This window comes from Gopherus evgoodei, chromosome 5 (assembly GCF_007399415.2).
Source record: "Gopherus evgoodei ecotype Sinaloan lineage chromosome 5, rGopEvg1_v1.p, whole genome shotgun sequence".
Classification (NCBI taxonomy): domain Eukaryota; kingdom Metazoa; phylum Chordata; order Testudines; family Testudinidae; genus Gopherus; species Gopherus evgoodei.
Window position 1 is genome coordinate 122,028,200 of NC_044326.1, and position 24,841 is coordinate 122,053,040.

General features: G+C 42.5%; 1 protein-coding gene across 4 annotated transcripts in view; it reads right to left on the reverse strand.

Moving 5' to 3' along the window:
* Positions 1–24,841, reverse strand: part of CCSER1 (coiled-coil serine rich protein 1) — a 1,155,265-nt gene that overhangs the window by 494,872 nt on the left and 635,552 nt on the right. For all 4 annotated transcript variants that reach the window (XM_030564825.1, XM_030564826.1, XM_030564828.1 and 1 more), the window contains exon 8: positions 5,808–5,891. In XM_030564825.1, the coding sequence (XP_030420685.1) occupies positions 5,808–5,891 (84 nt within the window). The remainder of the gene's footprint in view (positions 1–5,807; positions 5,892–24,841) is intronic.

Genomic DNA, 24,841 nt, shown 5'->3' on the forward strand with positions numbered 1-24,841 from the left:
TTTGGGTAAAGTGCTAGTTGGAAAAATGCTTGTAACTGTAAGCAAAGAAATTGTCTCCTGCTGTTTGATTTCTATTGGGTTCAGGAAAACAGGACTTTGTAAACAATAAGATTGCATAAAAGAAATACCTGAATCCATCATAATTTTCTCTTTATAACAGAAACACAGGGCCGGTGCAAAGATGTTTCACACCCTAGGCGAAACTTCCACATTGCGCCCTCCGCGTCTCCAAGCCCAGCCCTGAGGCACCCCCCCTCGCAACAGCTCCCCCTCTGCCCTGAGGTGTGCCCCCCCCACCCTGAGCTTAGACGCTGCAAGCCTGGGAGGCGGGAGAAGTGAAGCAACAAAAACGTGCTCGGGAAGGAGGCGGGGCAGGGGTGAGCTGGGATGAAGAGGTGCCCTGCGTGCCATGCACCCACCCCTTACTTGCTGCAGGCGGCTCACCCCACACTCCCCTGCCCCAGCTCCCTCCGCCTAAACGCCGGCGGCAACCGAGGCAGCTGAAGATCCGGCCGCCTTGCTCACTGCCGAAGAAAATGCCGCCCCCCAAATCCTAGCACCCTAGGCGACCGCCTAGGTCACCTAAATGGTTGCACTGGCCCTGCAGAAACAACGTATGAGACCATGAATTTTGGCTGGCCATTTGTGTCAAAAGGTGTAACAAAAATTCCCTCCTTCATGCCCCTCTCCCCAATCTGTCATGTTCTTCTCCTTTCTCACACTCACCTCTTCTCCCTGCCCACTCCCCAACCTAATCCAGGCAAACTATGAAACAGACAAGTACTTAAAAGATTGCTGGTTTAGAAACAGAAGGTGGAAAATAATGAAACTTACTCATTTTAAAACCTTATACTTGAGGAATTTGGTTTGCTGTGATGGCTTCTAAAGTAATAGCACAAAACTGAGGAACAGCAAGGAAATTATAGTAAAATCCCATATACATGTCGGGCTGTCAGACCCTGCAGTGGTTCCAAAGAATCTCTCAGGAAAGCAAGAATGCTTGAGCCAATACCAGAACACCTACCAAAGAGTCCAACAGTCATGATCCTTCACAGTAGGATAGAGATCAACTTCTACATTTGGAAAATGTTTGGGCAAAATGACAGGGCAAAAGAAATCTCTTTGCCCTCCTGCACTTGCTTCCTCATGTAGTATTAGTAAGTCCCTGCACCCCTTGTATTTATTGTACAGAAATGGCAATGAAATAGCAACAGTGAGATACAGTTATGCATTTTGGAATGACTGCTCATGGTGAACTTCTCTGTGAAATATCACATCATCCCAATTAATATTTCAACAATACTAATTCATTGTTGTGGACCCCGTTTAGGGATGGACAAACGGCTTTCTAATTTTTTTCAGAATAGTCTCCTATCTCTCCAAATCAACATCAAAGACGGCCTGTCCAGTATAGTCTACAATTTTTCATCTCTTGAAGCCTCATTTATCTATTAATTATTCTTATTCCAAGACCCCATTATTTTAACAATAGCAACAGTTGATTCATTATGTGTTCTTGTGCACACTGAGAATTGAGGATGAAGCAGTGTGTTATAAATTTTCCCTGAAGTTCATCTACATCAGATGGATGCAGCTAAAATGTGTCATGTGGATGTCTTCAGTAACATACTCCAACTGATAAGTCAAACAAATTAAACTGCTGATCTTTGAGAAGCACAACAGGCATTCTGGCATATGTCCATCTTTTTTTGCAGCTTGAGTTCCTTTTTTGCAAGCATAAATATATGTAACACAACAGCATTTAGCCAGATGTTATCAGACAACCAGATCTTGGAGGTCAAACTCCCACTGACTTGTACAAGAGTTTGGCCTGTGTTAAGTATACAGGATCATAATTAAAAATATTTAAAAAATAAAGGGTAATTTACATTATTTCTCCACACCTTTCATCCTGGAGGATACCTGACCACTAAAATGTAGCTAGCTGTGGGGTGACAAGGGGCAAACAACCAGCATACTGCATAACAATGAGGGGAGGAGAAATTTTGGCATAGTATATCACTGGAAGCATTTACTCTTATGAAAAAGTACCCAAGAGCCCTAATGCCCACTTTCCCCAGAGGAATGAGTTTTATCAGATAGACTGCCAATAGAAAAAGGAGGCAATGAAAAAAATTGGCAAACTAGAATTCTTCTCCACCATAATGCATTGGCTAGAATACTATCTATCTATGGGGCAGATACGTTCATGTGTAATGTGATATCATCGCTCCATACTATTAATATTAATCACAGATATGACCATTCATCTTTAGTTCAAATTGCAGATTCAGTGGGGGGTGTTTTTAGAATTGTAAACCCTGCATTCTTTCACCAATGATCCATATAAGGCTTAGTTGACAATCATGTTCAGGCCAGATCTTCAGTAAGTCAGCACTGCTCTATTGAAACCAATGCAACTGGTGTAAACTGGCACAGCTCCAATGAAGCCAATGGTGATACACCCATTTACACTTGCTGAAGATCTAGCCTGATGCCTGTATGTATGACACCCATGGAATTGTTTCACCATGCACAGTAAAAAAATAAATAAATAAAGAAACCACTTTCCATTGCTTACATAAGATGGAATTTAAATCTGTAAAAAGAGAGACATGGCTTTTCATATACATTGGCCAAAACTGTTTAGTGCTTCTCTTGCTTCTTCATCTGAATCATCTTCAATGAAGACATATAAATTGTCAGGTTTTAAAATTCCTTATGTTATCCACTGCCTCTCAAATATTGTCATTCTTATAGGTCCTAACATATCTGTAGCTGAATCTTTTTATATGTTTATTAGATTTAAAATAAAGATTAGCTAATTCAAAATCCTAACTAAACAAAATAAAATGAGAGCCAAATAGAAGTATAGGCGTACTTGTGGCACCTTAGAGACTAACAAATTTAATTGAGCATAAGCTTTTGTAGGCTACAGCCCACATCATCGGATGCATAGAATGGAACATATAGTAAGGATTATATGTATACAGACACATATTTATACATACACACACAGAGAGAACATGAAAAGGTGGAAGTGCCCTACCAACTTGAAGAGGCTAATTAATTAAGATGAGCAATTATCACCAGGAGAAAAAAAAACAACACTTTTGTAGTGATAATCAAGATGGCCCATTTCAGACAGTTTGACAAGAAGGTGTGACGATACTTAAATGGGGAAATAGATTCAGCGTGCGTAATGGCAAATACAGACTAACACGGCTGTTACTCTGAAACCCTGAAACGTGTCAAATGGAAGTATGTGGCACTCAGATACTCCATCGATCCATTTGGACAGCACTAATTTATGATTTCCACACTGGAATGGAAATTAAGTAGTTTTCTGAGTAAAGCCTGGTCATATTTGTCTGCATCTTCAGGAAGACCAGTCAGTAAAATGTTGCATGTCTCACTAAGTCAGCGGTTTACCAGTGACACCTCAACAGAAGACAAACATAAGGGATTCACTATGATTAAAGGAGTGTTAGTCACATTGTAACTTCTCTAGGGACACTTAAGGACACTTTTTATGGTATATCTGCTAATTTTTGCAACGTTACTTCAACGTAAATATGTTGAACATAATCTGTATCACAGCAGGAAGGCTCTTTCATCATCAATGACACAACAATCATTTATTTATATTCATACCAAACATCATGGGATGACAACAGTTTGTGATAAGGACTTAACTAATATGCAGAATCACCTCCAGAAGTGCTAGAGAATATTGAAGATTCTATCTTACTGACAGCTTTTCATAAAGGAGCTGGAGTGCACTAGGAATTGGAGGCTAATTCCCATTATGTATCATAGAATATTATTTTCACACACTACATCTGTCTTGCAGAACGGACTTACTGCTGAGATAAGCCTTTTCTGCAATACGTGCAATTAATTCTCCCTCTAAAAGGAGGAAAGAAGCCTGACACATTTATAATGTGTAAGTACACCTAATCTATTTCTTTTCTGCTTCTCATGTTTCCTAAATATGAGGAAGAAAGAGGATTTGAAAGTACTTACAGATGTCTGTTCTTATGTAAATCATCCATGGGTCTGTAATATTCTATCATAAAATGGCCACCATGAAATAATATCACAAATTATAATAGAATGTAGAGTAAGTGGGGAACTACTATAAAGATGAACTTAGAATATGATTTTCCTGCATAAAGGCTGCTATTCTTATCAAATAGGAATTACCGTGTTATTGAAGTTTCAAGGACATGAAATTTTATTCAATTTGATTTTCAACATGTATTTTGAAGTAAATTAAAATTCTCTTACTCCTTCCATGTACCTTGTAAAAGGGTATTTCCTCAAGGCATTTTTTTTTTAAAGTTTCATCGCTCTCCCTTTACAAAAACAACATTGGGATGTTGGGGAGCGCAGGGAGAGACAATATCTTCAACAGGTGTAAAGTGGCGCAACTATACTGACATCAATTTACACCTGAATTGCTGAGGATCTGGCCCAAATGTTTTTCATAAACAGGGTTCAGCTACCTCAAAAGAACCAAGTAAATCTCACACATTATAAGGCTCTGAAGTGTAAGAGAGACCACTAAAAGGCACTCATCTCATGTATGCATCAAAACAGTACAGTAGGAGGGATTCACAGGCAAATTGGCAAACTGCCCATAGCTGAAATCAAGCCACAGTAAATTATAATGAAAAAGAACTCAACTTATAATCATTAATTTTACACTCCAAGGACAACCTAGTTGTAGTTTAAACGTTTCATTTTGTATAGTATTTAGAGAAGGAATTGGAAGTTACATGTGATTTGGAAAGGTAAAATAGGTATAACTGCCACCTTGGTTATTACTGGGGAATGATCCCAGAACCTCCGGTTCTAAAGTATAAACGTTTACAATTTGAGATAAAGGATTAAGTCCCGTAGCTAGCAGCTGCAGCAGACTAACATCCAGTCATTAGAAGGGGAAATGACAACTGGACAATGTCCCAACAGCCAGACTAAGGGAAATTCATCACTTGGATTTAAATCATCCCCCTTCCCCTGCCCTCCACATCCCTAGAGGGCCATCTCTGCAACACCATCCCCTTTCCTTGATTACAGAGGACAACTCACCCACTTAAAACGGTTCTGTGGTAATATAAAAAAGCTAGCTTTTGATGGTGCCACCCATTAAGTAGCATGTCTTCATTTTTTTTAATTGTATACTCCTTCTATATACTCTATATTATATATACAGCTTTGCCATTTGCTATCAATATGGCTATCCTAAAATTTAAGTCAACAAAACTTTGCCACATAATACAATAATGAAAAGTTGTATCAACATAATCAGAGTACTCAGGTGTTTTTTTTGTTTTGTTTTTTTCAAATTAAGGGAATATCTATTTTAACAGAAGAGAGTATTTAGTTGTGTTGGATAGCTTCACTCCTTTGCAAAGCAGTAGAAGGAAGAATAATTTACAACTCACCAGAAAGCACGTACTGCCCTTCAAGATTTTTGGCATATGCTAACCAGTACACACAGTGCTATATTGTTCCTTCACCAGTGATTAATGCCTCTTTGATATTGTAGGACAACTGTCAACACAATCTTTTAAAACAAAGAACCACCATCAGGATGTCTGGGTATTAGCCCTTTCAAAGTCTGACAAGTCCCCAGAAATGTAGAGTCATAAAAACTGCATTAATCAGGTTGAATGATTAATATAGCCTTAAGATGTCCACCCTGCAGAAGGTGTGAAAAACTGTTTATTTAGTTTTTGTATGAGTGACCGACCTTGTCAGTTAAAGTGAACTTCTCAGACAAAAGTGCACATCCTGCTTACCAGATCCTCACGTAGTTGGGAAATGAGTTCATCTCTCTCCTTCAGCTGCAACTTCAGCACTGAACATTCATCTTTCATTATATCCTGTAAAAATACATCAGAAGAGATGTTATAATAGGCGAGGACTTTTACTTTGCTCTTGACAAGAAAAGGCAGATTCACACAGTGTGAGATAATTACATCCGAGTAATGAAACTCAATTCTCCTCTGTTATGTGTGATATTTTTAATAACATATTCTAAGTTGCCATATAAACAAATTAGTGCAGCCAAAGTCATTCAAAAGATCCCTGAATAGAAGTCCATTTTGTTAGTGCCTGATTCTTTTATGCTTTTTATTGAAGTTCCTCTCAGACATCTCCTACTTTAGTTTAGGAACAAATGGTCATAAAATTCCTGTTTTCTGTGAGCAGAACTATGAGAAATCTCAGAGTAGATGAATTACTGGGGAGTTCTCAGTCTGACTGCAGATGGAGAAAGGAAGCACAACAGACATTCACAAAAAGGAAAGCAACTCTTCCACCCACATATGCATGTACCATGACAGCAAAAACAGCAATGATACTGACACTAGTTGGGTGGAGGAAAAGTAAACACAGATCACTCTTCTTGCTTGATGGTACATGTGCAGTTAATATCTATGAGAATTTGATGCTCACGCAAATGAAAGTGCAAATAGCACAAACTACAGCCAAACTTGGAGCTGTCAGGCCTATTGCATATTTTCCCCACAAAATTTTGTCCATTCATTTCAGTCTTGACCAGCAACATTCACAGGCCTCATTTGAAAAAGGACTGTCACTCATATGTAGTTTGTGATATAGCTATATATCCATGAGGGACTCAAATGATATCAACAGACTCCTTTTTAAGACCTAGTCCACCTCAGAAAAGCTATAGAGATATACCTATAAAAGCACACCTTATTATTGTAGATCCAGGTTATACTGGCAAAAAGAGTGTTTTTGCCAATATCCACATCTACACTAGGACTCTGGCCAGCATAATACTGTCATAAAAATATCACCTATTAAAAGACGGTTATTCACCTTTGTAACTGTTGTTCTTCGAGATGTGTTGCTCATATCCATTCCAATTAGGTGTGTGCGCGCCGCGTGCACATTCGGAGACTTTTTACCCTAGCGGCACTCGGTGGGCCAGCAGGTCGCCCCCTGGAGTGGTGCCAGTATGGCGCCTGATATATACCCCCGCTGGCCCGCCCGCTCCTCAGTTCCTTCTTGCCAGCTACTCCGACAGTAGGGAAGGAGGGCGGGTGTGGAATGGATATGAGCAACACATCTCGAAGAACAACAGTTACAAAGGTGAGTAACCGTCTTTTCGTCTTCGAGTGCTTGCTCATATCCATTCCAATTAGGTGATTCCCAAGCCTTACCTAGGCGGTGGGGTCGGAACGAGACGTTGCGGACTGTAAAACTGCTGCGCCGAAAGCGTCGTCGTCTCTAGCCTGCTGGACCAGTGCATAGTGTGATGTAAAGGTGTGTACAGAAGACCAGGTGGCCGCATGGCAGATTTCCTGTATGGGGACATGGGCCAAAAACGCGGCAAATGAAGCTTGAGCCCTGGTAGAATGGGCAGTAAGAGGCCCCGCAGGAACGTGAGCCAAGTCGTAACATGTCCGGATGCAAGACACCGCCCAGGATGCGATACGCTGGGAGGAGATTGCCATGCCCCTCATGCGCTCCGCCACTGCCACAAACAGTTGGGGTGAACGGCGGAAGGGTTTGGTCCTCTCAATGTAGAAAGCGAGAGCCCTTCGGACATCTAACGAATCGAGCTGTTGCTCTCGTCGGGATGAATGTGGCTTTGGGTAAAAGACTGGTAGGAAGAGGTCCTGGTTAACATGAAAGGCGGAGACGACCTTAGGGAAGAACGCCGGGTGCGGTCGCAGCTGTACCTTGTCCTTAGGAATACAGTATACGGAGGGTCCACGGTCAGAGCCCGAAGCTCCGAGACTCCTCTAGCCGAAGTGATAGCGACTAGGAAGGCCACTTTCCAGGACAGGTACAGCAGCGAGCATGTGGCTTGTCATAAACAGATAGCTAAGGGTTAATGTTCTTTTACCTGGAAAGGAGTAACGTGAAACACCTGACCAGAGGACCAATCAGGAAACAAGACTTTTTCAAATTTGGGTGGAGGGAAGTTTGTGTCTGAGTTCTTTGTTCTTTGTCTTGTGCCTGTACTCTCTCTCAGCTATGAGAGGATTTCTGTCTCCTGCTTTCTAATCTTCTGTTTCCCAGTTGTAAGTACAGAAAGGACAGTGGTTTATATGTTTTTTTTTGTATTTACATGTGTGTAGTTCCTGGAGTGTTTTGAATTGTATTATTTTTGAATAAGGCTGTTTATTCATATTTCTTTTAAACAATTGACCCTGTATTTGTCACCTTAATACAGAGAGACCATTTTTATATATTTTTTCTTTCTTTTTAAGACCTGTTGGAGTTTTTCTTTGGTGGGGAACTCCAGGGAATTGAGTCTGTAGCTCACCAGGGAATTGGTGGGAGGAAGAAGTCAGGGGGAAATCTGTGTGTGTTAGATTTACTAGCCTGACTTTGCATTCCCTCTGGGTGAAAGGGGGGGGGGGGCTTGGCTCTCTCTCGGTGCTTGTGTTTTCCAGGACTGGAAATAGAGAGGGTGGAATCCCTCTGTTTAGATTCACGGAGCTTGCTTCTGTGTATCTCTCCAGGAACCCAGGGAGGGAACACCTGGAAGGGAGAAGGGAAGGGAAATGGTTTATTCCCCTTTGTTGTGAGACTCAAAGAATTTGGGTCTTGGGGTCCCCAGGGAAGATTTTTGGGAGGACCAGAGTGCCCCAAAACACTAATTTTTTGGGTGGTGGCCGCTTTACCAGGTCCAAGCTGGTAACTAAACTTGGAGGTTTTCATGCTAACCCCCATATTTTGGACGCTAAGGTCCAAATCTGGGAATAGGTTATGACATGGCTAAAGGTTCGAAGGGGGGCGCCATGAGCCTGGTCAAGACAAGGTTCAGGTCCCAAGTAGGGGTAGGCCGTTTGAGGTGAGGATACAGTCGCTCCAAGCCCCTGAGGAATCTTGACACCATGGGGTGGGAAAAAACGGACTTGCCAGCCTCGCCTGGATGGAAGGTGGATATAGCCGTGAGGTGAACGCGTAGAGAGGAGATCGCCAATCCCTGCTGCTTGAGAGACCACATGTAGTCCAGGATAGTGGGGACTAGTACGGAGTGTGGGGCGTGGCCGTGCTGGTTGCACCAGCAGCAGAAGCACTTCCATTTCGCGAAGTAGGTTGAATGCGTGGAAGGCTTCCTGCTGCCCAGCAATACTTGTTGTACTGCTACAGAACAGCGCAACTCAGACTGGCTTTACCAGCCAGGAAGCATGCAGTCAGATGGAGGGACTGTAGATCCGGATGGCGCATCCTGCCGAAATCCTGCGTGATCAGATCCGGCCAAGGAAGTAGGGTAATTGGGTCCGCCAGGGACAGGACGAGCAGCATGGTGTACCAGGGCTGCCGCGGCCAAGCCGGAGCGATCAGGATGAGGTGGGCTCTGTCCCTCTGGACCTTGATCAGGACTCTGTGGACGAGAGGGAAAGGTGGAAAAGCGTAACAAAGACGTCCCTTCCACGGAATGAGGAACGCATCCGACAGGGAGCCCAGGGAGCGACCCTGTAGGGAGCAGAACACCTGGCATTTCCTGTTCAATCTGGAGGCGAACAGGTCTATTCTGGGAAACCCCCACCTCCGGAAAATCGAATAAAGGACGTCCGGACGGATGGACCATTCATGGGATAGAAAGGACCTGCTCAGGTGATCCGCGAGGGTGTTCCGCACTCTCGGGAGAAAGGAGGCCACTAGGTGAATAGAGTGGGCTATACAAAAGTCCCACAGGCGTATTACTTCCTGACACAGCGGGGAGGACCGAGTCCCTGCTTGTTGATGTAATACATGGCCGTTGTGTTGTCTGTGAACACCGCAACACAACGGCTGCGTAAATGGCGTTGAAACATCTGGCATGCCAGTCGGACTGCCTGCAGCTCGCGCACATTGATGTGGAGAATCAGCTCTCTTGTCGACCAGAGACCGTGTGCGCGCAGGGTCCCCAAGTGTGCACCCCAGCCTAGTGATGACGCGACCGTTGTCAAGGACACTGAGGACTGGGGGGCGTGAAACGGTAGGCCCGCACACACTTGGGAGGACGTCGTCCACCAGCCGAGGGAGCCTATAATGGTCGGTGGAATCGATATGATTGTGTCTATGGTGTCCCTGCCTGGTCGATAGACCGACGCGAGCCAGGTCTGCAGCGGGCGCATGTGCCCCAGGAGAGCGAGGCAAGCTCGAGCAGACGTGGTCGGAAAGGCTTGTAGACCTTTGACCAGGGAAACTATGGCTTGGAACCGGTGCAGGGGAAGACTGGCTGTCGCAAGGTTGGAGTCCAGCATTGCCCCGATGAACTCTATCCTCTGCGTAGGCACCAGAGTGGACTTGTCTGGGTTGATGATCAAGCCTAGGCTCACAAACAGCTCCCTGATGATGGCGACATGGCTGACCACCTGCGCCTCCGAAGTGCCTCGGATAAGCCAGTCGTTGAGGTAAGGGAAGACGTGGATACGACTACGGCGCAGGGAAGCAGCAACGACAGCCATACATTTGGTGAATACCCGAGGGGCCGAGGAAAGACCAAAGGGGAGGACAGTGAATTGGTAGTGATCCTGATTTACCACAAAGCGTAGATACCACCTGTGTGGAGGAAAAATCGCAATGTGGAAGTATGCGTCCTTCATGTCGAGAGCGGCGTACTAATCTCCGGGATCCAGGGAAGGAATGATGGTTCCTAAGGATACGATGCGGAACTTGAACTTTTTGATGAATTTGTTCAGTCCTCGCAGGTCCAGGATGGGCCGAAGGCCCCGTTTTGACTTGGGGATTAAGAAATACCGGGAATAAAACCCCTTGCCCCTTAACTCCTTCGGCACCTCCTCTATAGCTCCGATGAATAGGAGCTTGCAAACCTCCTGGATGATAAGCTGCTCGTGAGAGGGGTCCCTGAAGAGGGACGAGGAGGGAGGATGGGAGGGGGGTGAGAAATAAACTGAAGACAGTATCCAAACTCCACCGTGCGCAGGACCCAACAATCCGAGGTCAGTTGGGACCACACTGGCAGGAAGGGGCGGAGGCAGTTGAAAAAATGAAGAGGATCCAGGGAAGGGATTGGTAAGCTGCTCTCGGGCGCACCCTCAAACGTTTGCCTTGGGTCCCTGCGGTGGTTTGTCAGACCCAGAATTGTTACCCCTTTGAGGACTCGACTGTCGTCTGCGGTTCGGCCGGCCTCGCCTCTGGGTAAAGTCCTGTCTGGGGCGAGGCGGGGGGTAAGGGCGCTGAGGGTGTGGGCAGAATGGTCTTCTCTGAGGCTGGGGTGTGTGCATTCCCAGCGAACGCATGATAACCCAGCTATCCTTCTGGCTCTGCAGTCTGGGATCTGTTTTCTCCGAGAAAAGACCCTGCCCGTCGAATGGCAGGTCTTGGATCGTGTACTGCAATTCCGGCGGTAGTCCGGAAGCCTGCAGCCACGATATCCGACGCATGGCTACACCCAACGCCAGCGTTCTCGCTGCCGAATCTGCGGCATCTAAGGACGCTTGCAGTGTGGTCCTGGCAACCCTCTTCCTCTCTTCCAGGAGAGCTGAAAATTCCTGGCATGAATCCTGGGGAATTAATTTAGTGAACTTGCAGACAGCCTCCCAGGTGTTGTGGCTGTATCAGCTCAGGAGGGCCTGCTGGTTCGCCACACAGAGCTGAAGGCCTCCCGCAGAGTAAATCTTGTGGCCCAGCAAGTCCATGCGTCAGGCTTCTCTGGATTTTGGCGCAGGAGCTTGCTGGCCGTGGCGCTCCCGCTCGTTGACTGATTGTACCACCAATGAGCAGGGGGCGGGGTGTACGTAGAGGTACTCATACCCCTTGGATGGCACCATCTATTTTCTTTCCACTCCGCGGGTTGTGGGTGGAATGGAGGCCGGAGACTGCCATATGGTGTCCGCCTTTGCCTGGATGGATTTGATGAAGGGGAGGGCCACCCTGGTTGGTGTTTCTGCGGAGAGTATGCTGACCACTGGGTCCTCCTCTTCAGGGATTTCCTCTACAGGAAGGTTTATATTTTGGGCAACGCACCGCAGAAGGTCCTGATGTGCGCGGAGATCAAATTGGCGGGGGCCCTGATGAAGATGTGCCCGCTACCGCCTCATCTGGGGACGAGGAAGAAGATAACCCAGGAAGGAGTGGTTCCTGTACGGAAGCCTCGTCCTGAGGGACCTCCATCTCTGGGGCATCCTGCTGTGCCAGGGGATGTGCAGGGTCTTCCTTCATACCCGAGGGGGGAGGCCGGCTGAGTGTGGCCTCTGGTGCACGGTGCTCCAAGTGGCTGGAGCGTGCTGGGCTCGATGGTTCGCCCTGGGCTTGGTGGTATGCGCAGGGCGTCCAAAAGGACCATTGCGGTGATTCATGGTCTGAGTGGGCCCGCACATCAGAATCCCCGTAGGAGGTGCTGTCCACATGTGAATAGGCGGACAAGTGACGTGAAGGCCACGGAGGAGCTATCGATGACTGTGCCAGGCCCCTGCGCATACAGATTTCGTCTCTGCGCGGTGCCGGCGAGCGGTATCGGGAGTCATGGCGGTACCTCAATCGGGACCAGGACCTGCTACCAGCTCGGTGCCGGGAGGTCGACTGGTGATGTGTGCTGCTGTGCCGGGAACGGCTTCGGTAGGAATGTCGGTGTCGCGATCTGGACCGGTGCCGGGAGTAGTACAACGGCGACCGGGATCTTGATCGGTGCCACGAGTACGACTGGTGCCACGGGGAGCGGCCCCGGGACTGCGAGCGGCGTCTGGATCTTGATCAGTGCCGCTGAGAGTAGTCCCTCGATCTGGATTGGGACCGATGCTCAGTAGTGCCCGGCGAACGTGGGCACACCATGGTGGGCTTGCCCATCGACTGGATAACCTGCACCGGCTGTGCCGGGGGTTGGGGCGGCTCGGGCTCTGTCAGGGCGATGAGGTCGTGTGCCACGGAGAAGGTCTCCGGCGTGGAAGGCATGACGAGCTCAACTGCAGGTCGTGCTGGGGAGCTAAGAGGCACCGGACTCAATGGCTCCTGCCAAGCTGGAATCGACGGTGCAACGATGCTCGGTGCCGCGGTGGATGACGGTGCCTGGCGGTCCGATTTGGAAGCATGCTCCGACTGCGGTGCAGTTGTAGGTGCCGCAGGAGTCCTGTGTTTCTTGCTCCTCGGGGAGAGGGAGCGGTGCCGGGTGGGGTGCCGGGCCGGTGCCGGGTGGGAAAGTGAAGCCTTTGTCGGTGCCGGGCAGTCTGGAGCAGAGGAGACGCTTGGTCCCGGTGCCGGAGTCGGTGCCGAAGATCGGGGAGTCAGCGCTGCCTCCATCAAGAGCTGCTTTAAGCGACTGTCCCGCTCTTTCTTTGTCCGGGGCTTAAACGCCTTGCAGATCCGGCACTTGTCCGTAAGGTGGGACTCGCCTAGGCACCTCAGACAGGAGTCGTGAGGATCTCCTGTGGGCATCAGCCGATGACAGGCCACACAAGGCTTGAAGCCCGGTGAACCAGGCATGGGCCCCGGTACCGTGGGGAGTAAAAAAGGGGCGAACCCCCGATCCTCTCTAACTATCTACAGAACTACAATTTACTAAATTTAACACTAACTATAACTATAACTACGATGAAAGAACTATATACACGATACTACACAAGAGTGAAACGCTAGGGAGGTGGAGAACAGCTAGCCGTGCTCCACAGTTCCAACGACCGACACGGGCGGTAAGAAGCAACTGAGGAGCGGGCGGGCCAGCAGGGGTATATATCAGGCGCCACTCCAGGGGGCGACCTGCTGGCCCACCGAGTGCTGCTAGGGTAAAAAGTCTCCGACGAACGTGCACGCGGCGCGCGCACACCTAATTGGAATGGATATGAGCAAGCAATCAAAGAAGAACCAACATTACTATACCAGCAAAGGTTTTAAGTGTAGAACTGGCTTAAGTGACCTAACCAGGATATGAAGAAGTTAGATCTTCAGAAGTACACCTACCTCTTTACGGTATTTATGTGCTTGCAGTTCTAAACTAACACTCAAAACATAAAAGTGACATAAGTGATGAGTGTATTGTCTCATTGTTCAGAACTTTTTCCCCTTAGAAAAATGTTCAATTATAATAAGCACTTCTGAATGCAATTATACTGCTTAACTTCTGTTCTAAACAAATTAGAGGGGGGAAAATTATAATGGGATGTAATAATACAAAATATTCACAGCTACAGAAAAATAGATATCTCTGTACAAGATTAGAAATAAGAGCCCCACATCCTTTTGTACTGTTAGTCTAGATACCAATGTAGTATTTTAGTGCTGTTGACTGGATAATATGGAGGGACCAAGTTCAGGAAAAAATCAGGATTTCTCCTTGTTGAGCAAGAGGAAAATTTATGAAGGTGTCTAATGGTTTATTATTTTTATCTACTCATCTGTCTATTCAGAAAATAAGTCTTTCAAGAACCTTAGCTGCAAAAAAAATTATATATAAAACTACTCAACCACCATACATCCCAGCAACGAAATATAAATACCTTAATTACACTCTACACCATAAAGCAATGTTACATTTTTATTTATTTATTTTTACTTTTGAAACCTACAGATGCAGAAGACTAGAAAGTTATGGAATATAAATGCTGTCTTACCATTGTTTTATCTAAAGCCCCTTATTAGAAATGGGGACATTTTTCTTGAAGACTCGCTACAAAACAGCGTCACATTTGATGTTGAGTAGTCATGCCTCTCTTTCTATTTATACATGTCTAAATGCCTTATCTCAAGGGGGCATCACTTTACTCCTCGCAATCAGCTTCTTTTGTCCTTGTTAAATGAAAGAGTCAAAGGAGTAAGAAGGGAGAGAAGCAAAACAACCCTGAGGAAGGATAGCGTATTACCAAAGTTTGCAAAAAATTATAAGATTTTGCAGGCATAGTAAATATAATAAAGCAGCAGCGTACAGTACATAGATTGTGACATACCTTACAGTAGTGGAGGGGCTGAAGTGTGGCATTAAGCCATAGCTCTGTGTTGGAGGCTGTGCCGAAGCACAACATGCTAATGAGAGCTTCATGAGACTTGGTGCCTCCAAAAGCTGCTAGGTACACAGAACCGGTGACGCTGCTGCATTAACACGAGAGAAAATTCCATCTGAATCATGATGCTACTCAGGCAGCTAACAAGCTCACTGCCTCTGGCCTCTCCTCACACCCTTCAGGGTCATTACTGTCATTATCAGTGTTTAGCAGAGAAGTGCAAGTACTGCAACAATGCCTGACCCCTCTGTGGCAGCATAAAGTGGCAGCCGCCTTCCTACCTCTCCCTCAACAGCACGCGCATACCGGAACCAACCAGAATCTGGCCTCATGTCACTACCTATACATTATTATACCATCCAATTCTCAAATCACCTATATTATATTCCATGCAATTATTATGTAGGTTTGTTGTAATAATTAGACACAATGCATGCAAACACAGCTTTACAACAGCCAAAGTAGGGATAAAGAATTTCTCTCTAGTACATGCACCAGGACCACCAGTATTTTATTGTTTTACTCTGGGGCATTTGCGCAGACACCATCTGTCCTAAAAGGGGATTGTGTAAAGGCAGGAGGCAGTAGCACCGTGGATGTTGGTGGCTTTTCTACTTCTCTATTGTATCTTCTGTAATATGTACATAGCAAATACTGTTAAACACAAATTTTATTGGGGACACCTAAGATATAATCCCAAGTGAGGACAGGAAAAGGGAGGAAGACATCAAACAAGAATAAGGCAGTAGAAGGGAGGAGGAAGCAAAGATAGGGCCATTAAGGTTGCATAGAAGAACACGAAAGAAAGATTTCTTTGCAAGAACTGTGGGAAACAGACATCTCTGCCAAAGCGTAATAGTGGTGCACAAGAATTATTGAATTTGTATGTGTTAGCCTAAGGTTAGAAAGAGACCACCTTTACCCTATGAAATGCTTGGGGAAACTCCCATTACTGCATATTGTCAGACTCCACGTTAAAGTGGTGCAAAGTCATTACATTCAAGATATAGCTATTTATTAAAAAAGCCTTTTAAGGCGAAGAAGAAAAGATGACACAGGCCAATGGTGGGGGGACGTACAGTAAGAAGTGATAAACTGGCAGGAATCAGTAACTCACCAACATGGAATTGTCAAAACAGCCACAAACTAAGAAGAACAGATCTGAAGAGAGAGTCTGCTTTTCAGCAGCGTTGCCACCCTTATTCTGAGTCCAAATGAATTACTGAGCTTTGGGGAAAATCTTCATCCATAATAAGCAGTTTTTGCATATTTTGTGGCTCCATGCTGGTTCTTAACTATTCACATATTCCCAGTGAATCTTTTAGCCACGTTTGTGAAGTTTTTAGAAGACTAAATTAGTTTGTATCCATTTTACAATTTATACATGTGTTTCTCACACTGCCATCATGTAATAATATTTACTGAGGGAATTTGAATACATTCACAAAGAATCTCAGAATTCATGTACTGAACACAACCAAGGCAGATACATTTTAGAGTCTTTGAGTCAGTTAATACAAATTCTGATCATGTAGCTTTCACCATTCCAGTTTACCACATCAGTACCCTCTATTTAAAAAGTTACTTCTTTTGCGAAGCCCCACATGTGAATCTGTATATTTACATTTGAAAAATAACTTTATTCTCTCCAATCTGCTGAGTCCCATCTCCCCATGCCTATTAATAAGTGCTCTGTACACAGCACCACTTCAAGCATACTTTGATTAAATAAATGTAACAGAATAAAATATGAATATTTGATTTTTGTTGACAAGTTTTTTCTTGACCTCATGACTTCTGAGTTAACAGAAGTGTAAGAATTATGCTCTGTATACAGTATAGTAAACATGTCAATAGGAGTGAAAATACATTATGGAAAGATAAATCAGACTACACTTGAATTTTTTCAATGAACAAATAAATTATTCCTAAAAGAAATGAGGTCACACTGTAGAGGAGACAGCATGCTGAGATAAGTGAAATACTTACATAACATAAAAACAGCCATACTGGATCAGACAAATAGTCCACCTAACCCAGCATCCTGTCTTCTGACAGTGGCTGATGCCAGATGCTTCAGAGGCAATGAACAGAACAGGGCAATTATCAATTGATTTATCCCCTCTCATTCAGTCCTAGCTTGTAGAAGTCAGACATTTAGGGATATTTGGAGCATGGGGTTGCATCCCTGACCATCTTGGCTAATAAGTCCATCAATGGCAATCTTATTCTTTTTTGAACCTATGTATATATTTGGCTTTGACAACATCCCTTGGCAACTAGTTCCACTGGTTGACTATGTGTTGTGTAAAGAAGTATTTCCTTCACACAACATAACATGACTGAACTATGAGCTTCTATTCAAGGAATACTGTTAGAAACATTATTGGGATGGTAAATTCCAACTTGTTGCTCTAAAACAATTAGCTATAGGTGAATTTTATAAAAACGAATACAATACTGTACATTGTGTTTTAGATTTTCTTCCCTTTTTTGCACCTTAACATTGGGAACAGAATTCCAGCTCTTACCTTGTGTTTTCATGTTGGATCTAAGCTATTTCTTATTAAATGTGCACCTTGGTGGACCACTGTGGAATTATGGCATCCTTTTCCTGTTTTGTTTGTGTTTTTATTTAAACTTGCTTTTAGTTTCTAAGGCTGACTATAATCACTATGCATCAATGTTAGTATTTTCCTGTTTCAGTCTAACATTGCCCATCTGGGAAACTGCTAAACCTACGTAATAAACCTGTTTTTCATCAGATCCATTCACAGGGTGACAAATTGAACGGCATGTGGGAAGACAGATGCCACAGGTTATGCATATGAGCCAACAATAATAATCATTTACATTTTGTATATTTGATACCTCTGCATACTTAGGAACAAGCAGGCATATTGTGATTACTATAATCACAAAGCGCTATAAACAGAACTAACCTGGTATTAAGGAAGATGAATTTACTGCTATTTGCCTTTGATGCACAACAGAACATTTTTCCAATACAGTACTATACAATTAGAATAAAATAAAACTCATCTGATAAATGTATTGAATTTAGACAGCTAAAGAATGTTTATCAGTTTACTTCACCTATTATTGAGAACATATTCTTTTTAAAATTAGATAATGTTTTCATCTCTCTTAGCCAGAAAGGATTAACTTCCCTCAGAGGCTCCAATCTTGTAATAACTATACACATGCTTACTTTTGTTACCAGAAGAAACATCTACTCCATTGGGACTACTCTCAGTAGTATATTTAAGCACGTATGTAGGTTTGGGTCTGCAGGATCACATCCTTAGTAAGTTAGGGAATGGGTTAACTGTCTGTATGGAGAACATGGGAGAGTACTGTTCCTTCCCTGAGAAATTATGAAACCTGCCAACTGGGAAGAGAGAATTCCAACCAAGAGCAGGGAAGTGGTAGTAAGATGGAGAGGGCCCTGTAAAGGAGGAAAAAACAGTTGCTTTCTCCTCTTCCTGCTCAGGAAGAAACTGGGGTTGGAAGTGTTAGGCCTGAATAAAGATATTGCAGACAAAGTCAGTTATGCCAACCTGAATAAAGTCAGGCTAACAGAGGCTTCTGGGTAATTCGTAAGTGGAAAACGCCCGGGAGTTGCCTGTCTCTCACAGAGTTAAGCATCCATAAGATAAAAGGAACGGCATTCCTGGCATGATACCAGATGTACTGTGTCAGGAACAATGGCAAAACTCCCTGTTTCTGTTCTCTGTTTCTTTCTGACTCATATAAATTATATCATTCTTGTTTGTAGTAATTGTTTAGGCAGCATTATTTATCTTAATCAATTAGTTTTAAACATAATAAAGGTTTAGGTTTTAGTAATTAGTAAAAGGGGATTGGACTGCTAAATGAATAATCTGTGACGTGATGGAACTGTCTATAAAAATTATATGCTAGTTGTAAAGAAGCAAGCTGGTTCCTTTTGGAAGACGAGCTTGCTCTTTGTTGTCGCGTGCACTCTTCAATAAAGAGCTTTTGTTCAGACTTTTCTGGTGTTGCCTGTCACTCTCGTGGTCAGATAACGAACCTTGCCATTATTGGGGCACCGGGGTCCCCAACAGGAGCTTCTGAGAAAATGTCCAGATCAGAGACCAAAGAACAGCAGACAAGCTGACCTCTGCTTCATTAGAAAGACTTGACCTGAAAGATATTATGAATCACAGTGATTTCTTTTGACTGGGCTAAAGAAAGCCCATCCTGATTCACTTTACATTGCGGCTGTTGCTAATACGTACTTAACAGAGAGATGCTGTGATCACAATGTTTATTTAGGTACCATCTAGAGAAATCTTTGGTCCTTATTTTAAGGCGAGGAATGAGAAAATCCTAGAGCAGAGACCTTTGCCTAAAAGGGACACAGCTGTTTAACGTTTCTAAGGCTACACTACAGAGCTTGCAGCAGCTCAGCTGTACCAGTGCAGCTGTGCCACTGTAGCTCTGCTAGTGCAGACACTCAAAAAACATTGGGAGGGAGCGCTCCTGTCTACTTAATTACTCCAGCCACCGTGAACAGCGGTAGCCACATCCCCACCGACAGTACTGTTCACATCGGCACGTAGGTCCATGTAATTTACATTTCTCAGGGGGCATATAGCTACAAGCTCCAGTCCACAACCATACCTTAAAAAAAAGGGGCAGGGGAATGTTTCGTTCTTTGTACCCAACATTGTACAAGGGAGTTTTGGGTTAAAAGAATCTGATCCTAAAACAGAAGAGGCTAGTGAACTTACAGTTCTAGTAAGAGTCCCTTCTTACATATGGAGTCTATTTTCAGAGGCGTATGAGAAACATTTTATATATCACAGATGTTTTTAAGTAGTGCAAGCAGGAAGTAGTCAAAGATCACACTGCTAGCATTTCATGTAAAATATGATCTACTTTTAATCAAGCTGAATTAAGTATTTATTCATTCGGTCTAAGAATTCATTTATCCAGAAGAATCCAGGATAGTATCCATTCCACCTGTCCCAGGTCTAAAATTCTACTCACATTCTACTGAAAGGTTTACTTATTCACTAGGAGCACATAACGTGTATTAGTTTAAAGATTTATTAGTTTAGAACTAAACGAACAGTACTTCCTTCATCACCGCAAACCAGCTGTCACTGAACTGTGAAATACAGACTCAGCAAATTAATTTTTTGCTACAACTGGATACTCTACCTGCAACAGTGACAGTAAAAAACATGGAGATCAAAATAATGCAGCTTGAGTTATGTGTGTGTTAAAAGAGAAGAAAATGAAGTCCATGCTTTAACACCAAGAAAACAAATAAGCATAACAGACTTTCAATAAATGCAAGTGAAATGAGTTCCTAAAAAATGAACTGCTCTGAAGGATACTTTTAAAATAAAAAAATGTTAATATTAACCTTCTTATGTATTAAAAATAAGCACAAAGTGAACCTGAAACTTCAGAGATTTGGCATTTTTCTGTCAAGTCAGATAGTCGGAAAACAAAAAAAATTCCATTGGTACTAATGTGAAAATGTAAAGAAAGAAGGGAGGGGGGGAACCAAGCTTACCTAATAATTGCTTACTGTATATAGCACCTTCCATGCCAAAAGGCACCCCCCTCCCAAAAAAAGAAAAACCATTGCATACTTTACACAGCAATCACTTTACCCACCCCTGGGATGCTGCCACCTCTTCAGTGATACATAGCAGCTGTTTAATACCAAAACAGTTTAGCTTAGAAATGGAAGGAAAAAAGGTGCGACACAGATGCAAAATTTCTTAAAGGACACATTTTAACTCAAAATAATTAACATGTACACAAATGTTTCAGAAAATTAAATGTTATACCCAAAGTTGGAGAGGATATATGGGTTGAAACCTGGCTTCATTGAAGTCAATGGCAAAACTCCCATCAATTTCAATGGAAGCAGTATTTCAATCTCTGTATTTTTCATAGAACCACATAAATTTGTGTTACTCTGGACTCTCTCCAATTTCTGTGCAACACTCCTGTGACCCCTAACTATGGGACAACAACTAGCAGCTTATGGTTTCAGAGAAAATATTGAAAAATTTGAACCCTAAAGTCTCAAACAAACAGGAGCTCAAGAAAAAAAAATACTTTTTTAAATCTCTCAATTCTTAAGTGAATCTTATGATTTTCTAATACTAGTTCTTGTCATTTTTGTCAGTATTTTTATCTCTGAATTTTAATAAAAAATTGTTTGGATTAAAACATCCTGCAGCATTAGCAACATTAGAACAATGCTATAGCCTTTACACATGAAAGTGAAATGGAGTAGAAACAAAACAAATTGACTAGCCTATTTTCTTTTTTCCAATCTGTCTGTAGTACAAAAAGTGAAGTAGTAAATTAGACTAAGTACAATAAGGCTTATTAGGTAAATTAGAAGCATAAGCTGAGAAAAATTAGACATCTCATTATAATAATTTAAGGTGTTAAACACAGGTAATGTAATTGGTTTTTCAGAAACATCATTGTAATTTGACAGTACCCATTCAAGAGAGAGATTTAATAAGACAATTAGGGTATTGACACACTTGTAGTCATTAAAGACACCACTGTATTTCAACTGCTACCACAGAGCGCTACCGTATCAAAAATACTGCAGTATTTCTGAATACTCAGAATAGAAATAACCATGGTATCACAAACAAGTCTGCAGTAGCAATGGTCGATAAATGTAGGCTTTTAGTGTTATTACTATTTACTGCTCTTTAAAAAAGCATATTTATATGACGTAACTATTGGCTTTATTATTTTTATTTTTAACAAATCACACTGATCCTTGCACAGTAGTATGCTGAAACCCTGACTCTGTGAAAGATTTTAGCATACCACAGTATGCAGTGGCATACCTCAAACCCCAGAACAACTTTCATAGATTTATTTTTTAAGACCAGAAGGGGCTATATTATGATCATCCATTCTGACCTTCTGTATAACATGGACTATAAAATAAACAGCAGCACAACCCAGTGGAATTTTTTGCCTCCTGCTGTTGCAGAAAGCTATGTTTCCAACTTAGTGATTTTATTGCAAGCCTTGAGATATTTGGTGTTTTTCTTAAAGCCCTAGAATGATCTTTCTTCTGCTTTCTAAGTAAGTTTCCTCGTGACTGTAGAGAAAAGTTTGAATACACGAATCATAAAAGATTAACCATCAAAAGGCGCGTGTGTGTGTGTGTGTATAGATATAAACATACTATTTTTAAGCCAAACTAATAATTTCTTCTGAGCCTGATTCTGAACATTTGGGGATAGCACTATTGAGAAAGCAAAGAGGTAATCAAACTTTTATTCCCTAACAGATATTGGAATTGGGCCTGTTATCCCAAGCAAACAGGAAAAGGGAAACAATCCAGGGAGCTACTCCCTGAAGATGCTTGATGTCTTCCCTATAACATAATACTTGATAACTGAAACAGCCAGTTACAAGGGCAAGGGCCTTGTAGGGACAAGAACTTTGCATAGATTGGGGAAGGCTCTTAAGATTCAAAATTTAAATCTTTAGAAATTTGCTTGTTACTGAGGCATAAATAATTCTTGGTGCAGTAGCCTCACGGTGTCTTGAAAATATGCAAACCCATCATATATACTAACAGAGTCAGTAAGTATTTATTTACAAGGGAGTATTAAATACATCTTTGTGCAGATCTGGAGTAAAAGTGACAACAACATTAAGGGTTGTAGCAAAGGGCACTGGTTCTCTGCCATACTGTTAAACACATGATTAAAAAGACCACGGTGCTATAAACTCCTAGATTTATGTAAAATAGGTGTTTCTTCATGAAAAGATTTGCTAGTAATATATTTAATGCCTCATACAATTCAGCTTATACTTTTCTAATCTTTCTAAAAAAGGAAAAATGTTCATGTTAATGTGATTTCTAAGGAAAAGGAAATGGTGTTAAAACAGTACATAAAGTAACACTGAAGAAAGGCTCACCGATTCTGTGTGAATGTTTATCCAAAGTTTGTCTCAACCTCTCACTTGGATTAAAAAACTCAGGCTCTCTTGCCAATACATCATGGCATCGATGAGGTCAAAGATACTCTGAGTATGGACTCCTGCCCTCCACTCCCTAACACACTGGTACTTCTGGTTTTGGTAGAAAATGTGACAGACAAGTAGTATTCCTTTTTTAAACTGTTAAATAATAGAACTAATTGAAAAAACGGGGTCCATTTCAATTTGGAGGTTTGAACAAAGAGATGTGTTGATTTTTCTATTATTTAGACCACTTGTGTCTTAACTAAATGTACTTGACTATGTGCAGTATTCTAGGCATTCCATACTACTGCAAGAATTGAAAATACTATAAGTATTCAGGCAACACCGCCTGTTTAAGGGAATCTTGGTGAGATTTGTTTTTTAATGAAGACTACTTTAATATATTTTGAAGGTGGGAGGGTCCTCTCAGTCTTATAGACAAGTGGGTAACAAAGTTTCCATGTTAGAACTGTTCAGTTTTCCAAACATATGATTGTTTGAACACATCGATCGTTTGCCTACATTTAAACATACTGTTAACACACAGCAAGGTGAAAATTTACCCTACAGCAATCAGCTACTTTTCATCAGCCAACTGTCAGAATTAATTGCATATAAACAGCCAAATGTACAAGGGAGGGGGAGAGAACATACACATTTGTAAGCATATAATTATGCAATAAACACTTTATACTACGCACAGAATATGCCACTTACGATAAAAAACATTAGTCTTAGACAATGAAAACAACTCTAGAGGCAGAGTAAATTAACCACAAAGAATTTGAGCTCAATTACTTACAGGTGAAAAACGTGACCCCTGAACGACAAAAATGTGTGATGAAAAAGTTCATGTCTATTGTTTACCTCCTTGGAGAGGAATACTGGGGTTTTAAGTGTGTGGATCTCGGTGGCCTGTAACATATAGGAGATTAGACTAGATCTGATAGTCCCTTCTGGTCTTAAACACTATGGCTATGAAATGAATAATACTAAAAAGTTTGATTTTAGGCCTTAATTTAGAAAATAGTCCCTATTGAGAAAAACATTTAAACATATGGTTAACTTAAAGAATGGGATCAAGTCCCATTGGCTTCAATGAAAACTAAGCCCATATCTAAATGCTTTGCGGCTTAAGGAGTCTTTCTTGAATTGGGACCTTACACGGAATCATCTATGAGGCAGGGAATGAATCTCAATCTATGTTTGTAGAGCACTGTGAAAAGTTACAGCACTCCATAAATTATGATGATTAATACAAGGTGTCACATGACTAGCTCTGCTTTCTGACTGTACTGTTAGTTTTGCTGACCCACTTATGTCATCTCCCATTTAGGACATTACTTTATAAGTATAAAGCTTGTTCAGAGAATCAGAATTTGATATGTAGGTAAGACATGGATGGTTTTAAGAATCTGTTACAGTTTGTAAGAGGGGGAAAAAAAGCTGAATTATGGTCTGAAACTACAAGTCCCCCAAGAACATGCCACAACATGCTGTACAACTTAAACTTCTATTGGTTTCCCTGGTTTGGAATCCTGAGAGTTAACAATTCATGTACAATTCACAGACATCTGATTGTGAGAGTTCGTGTGGGAAATAGTCTTTCACGGCAAAAAGTTTTCTATTCACATGGCACAAATGCCTGAACCATATATATACACACTGTATGTGTTGTCATGAACAATAAAACATTCCAACAAAGTCAGTCATAAAAATAAAATAAACTAAAATAAATACATAAAATAAATAAAAATCTGTCAGATGGTAAGACTAGGAAACACCATATGGTTAAGGCTTAATGTTCAGAAATGACTTGACACAAATATTGGTTGGAAGCTGTCATAAACAGATGGTTAAGGGTAGTGTCTCTTTTACGTGTAAAGGGTTAAGAAGCTCAGTGAACCGGG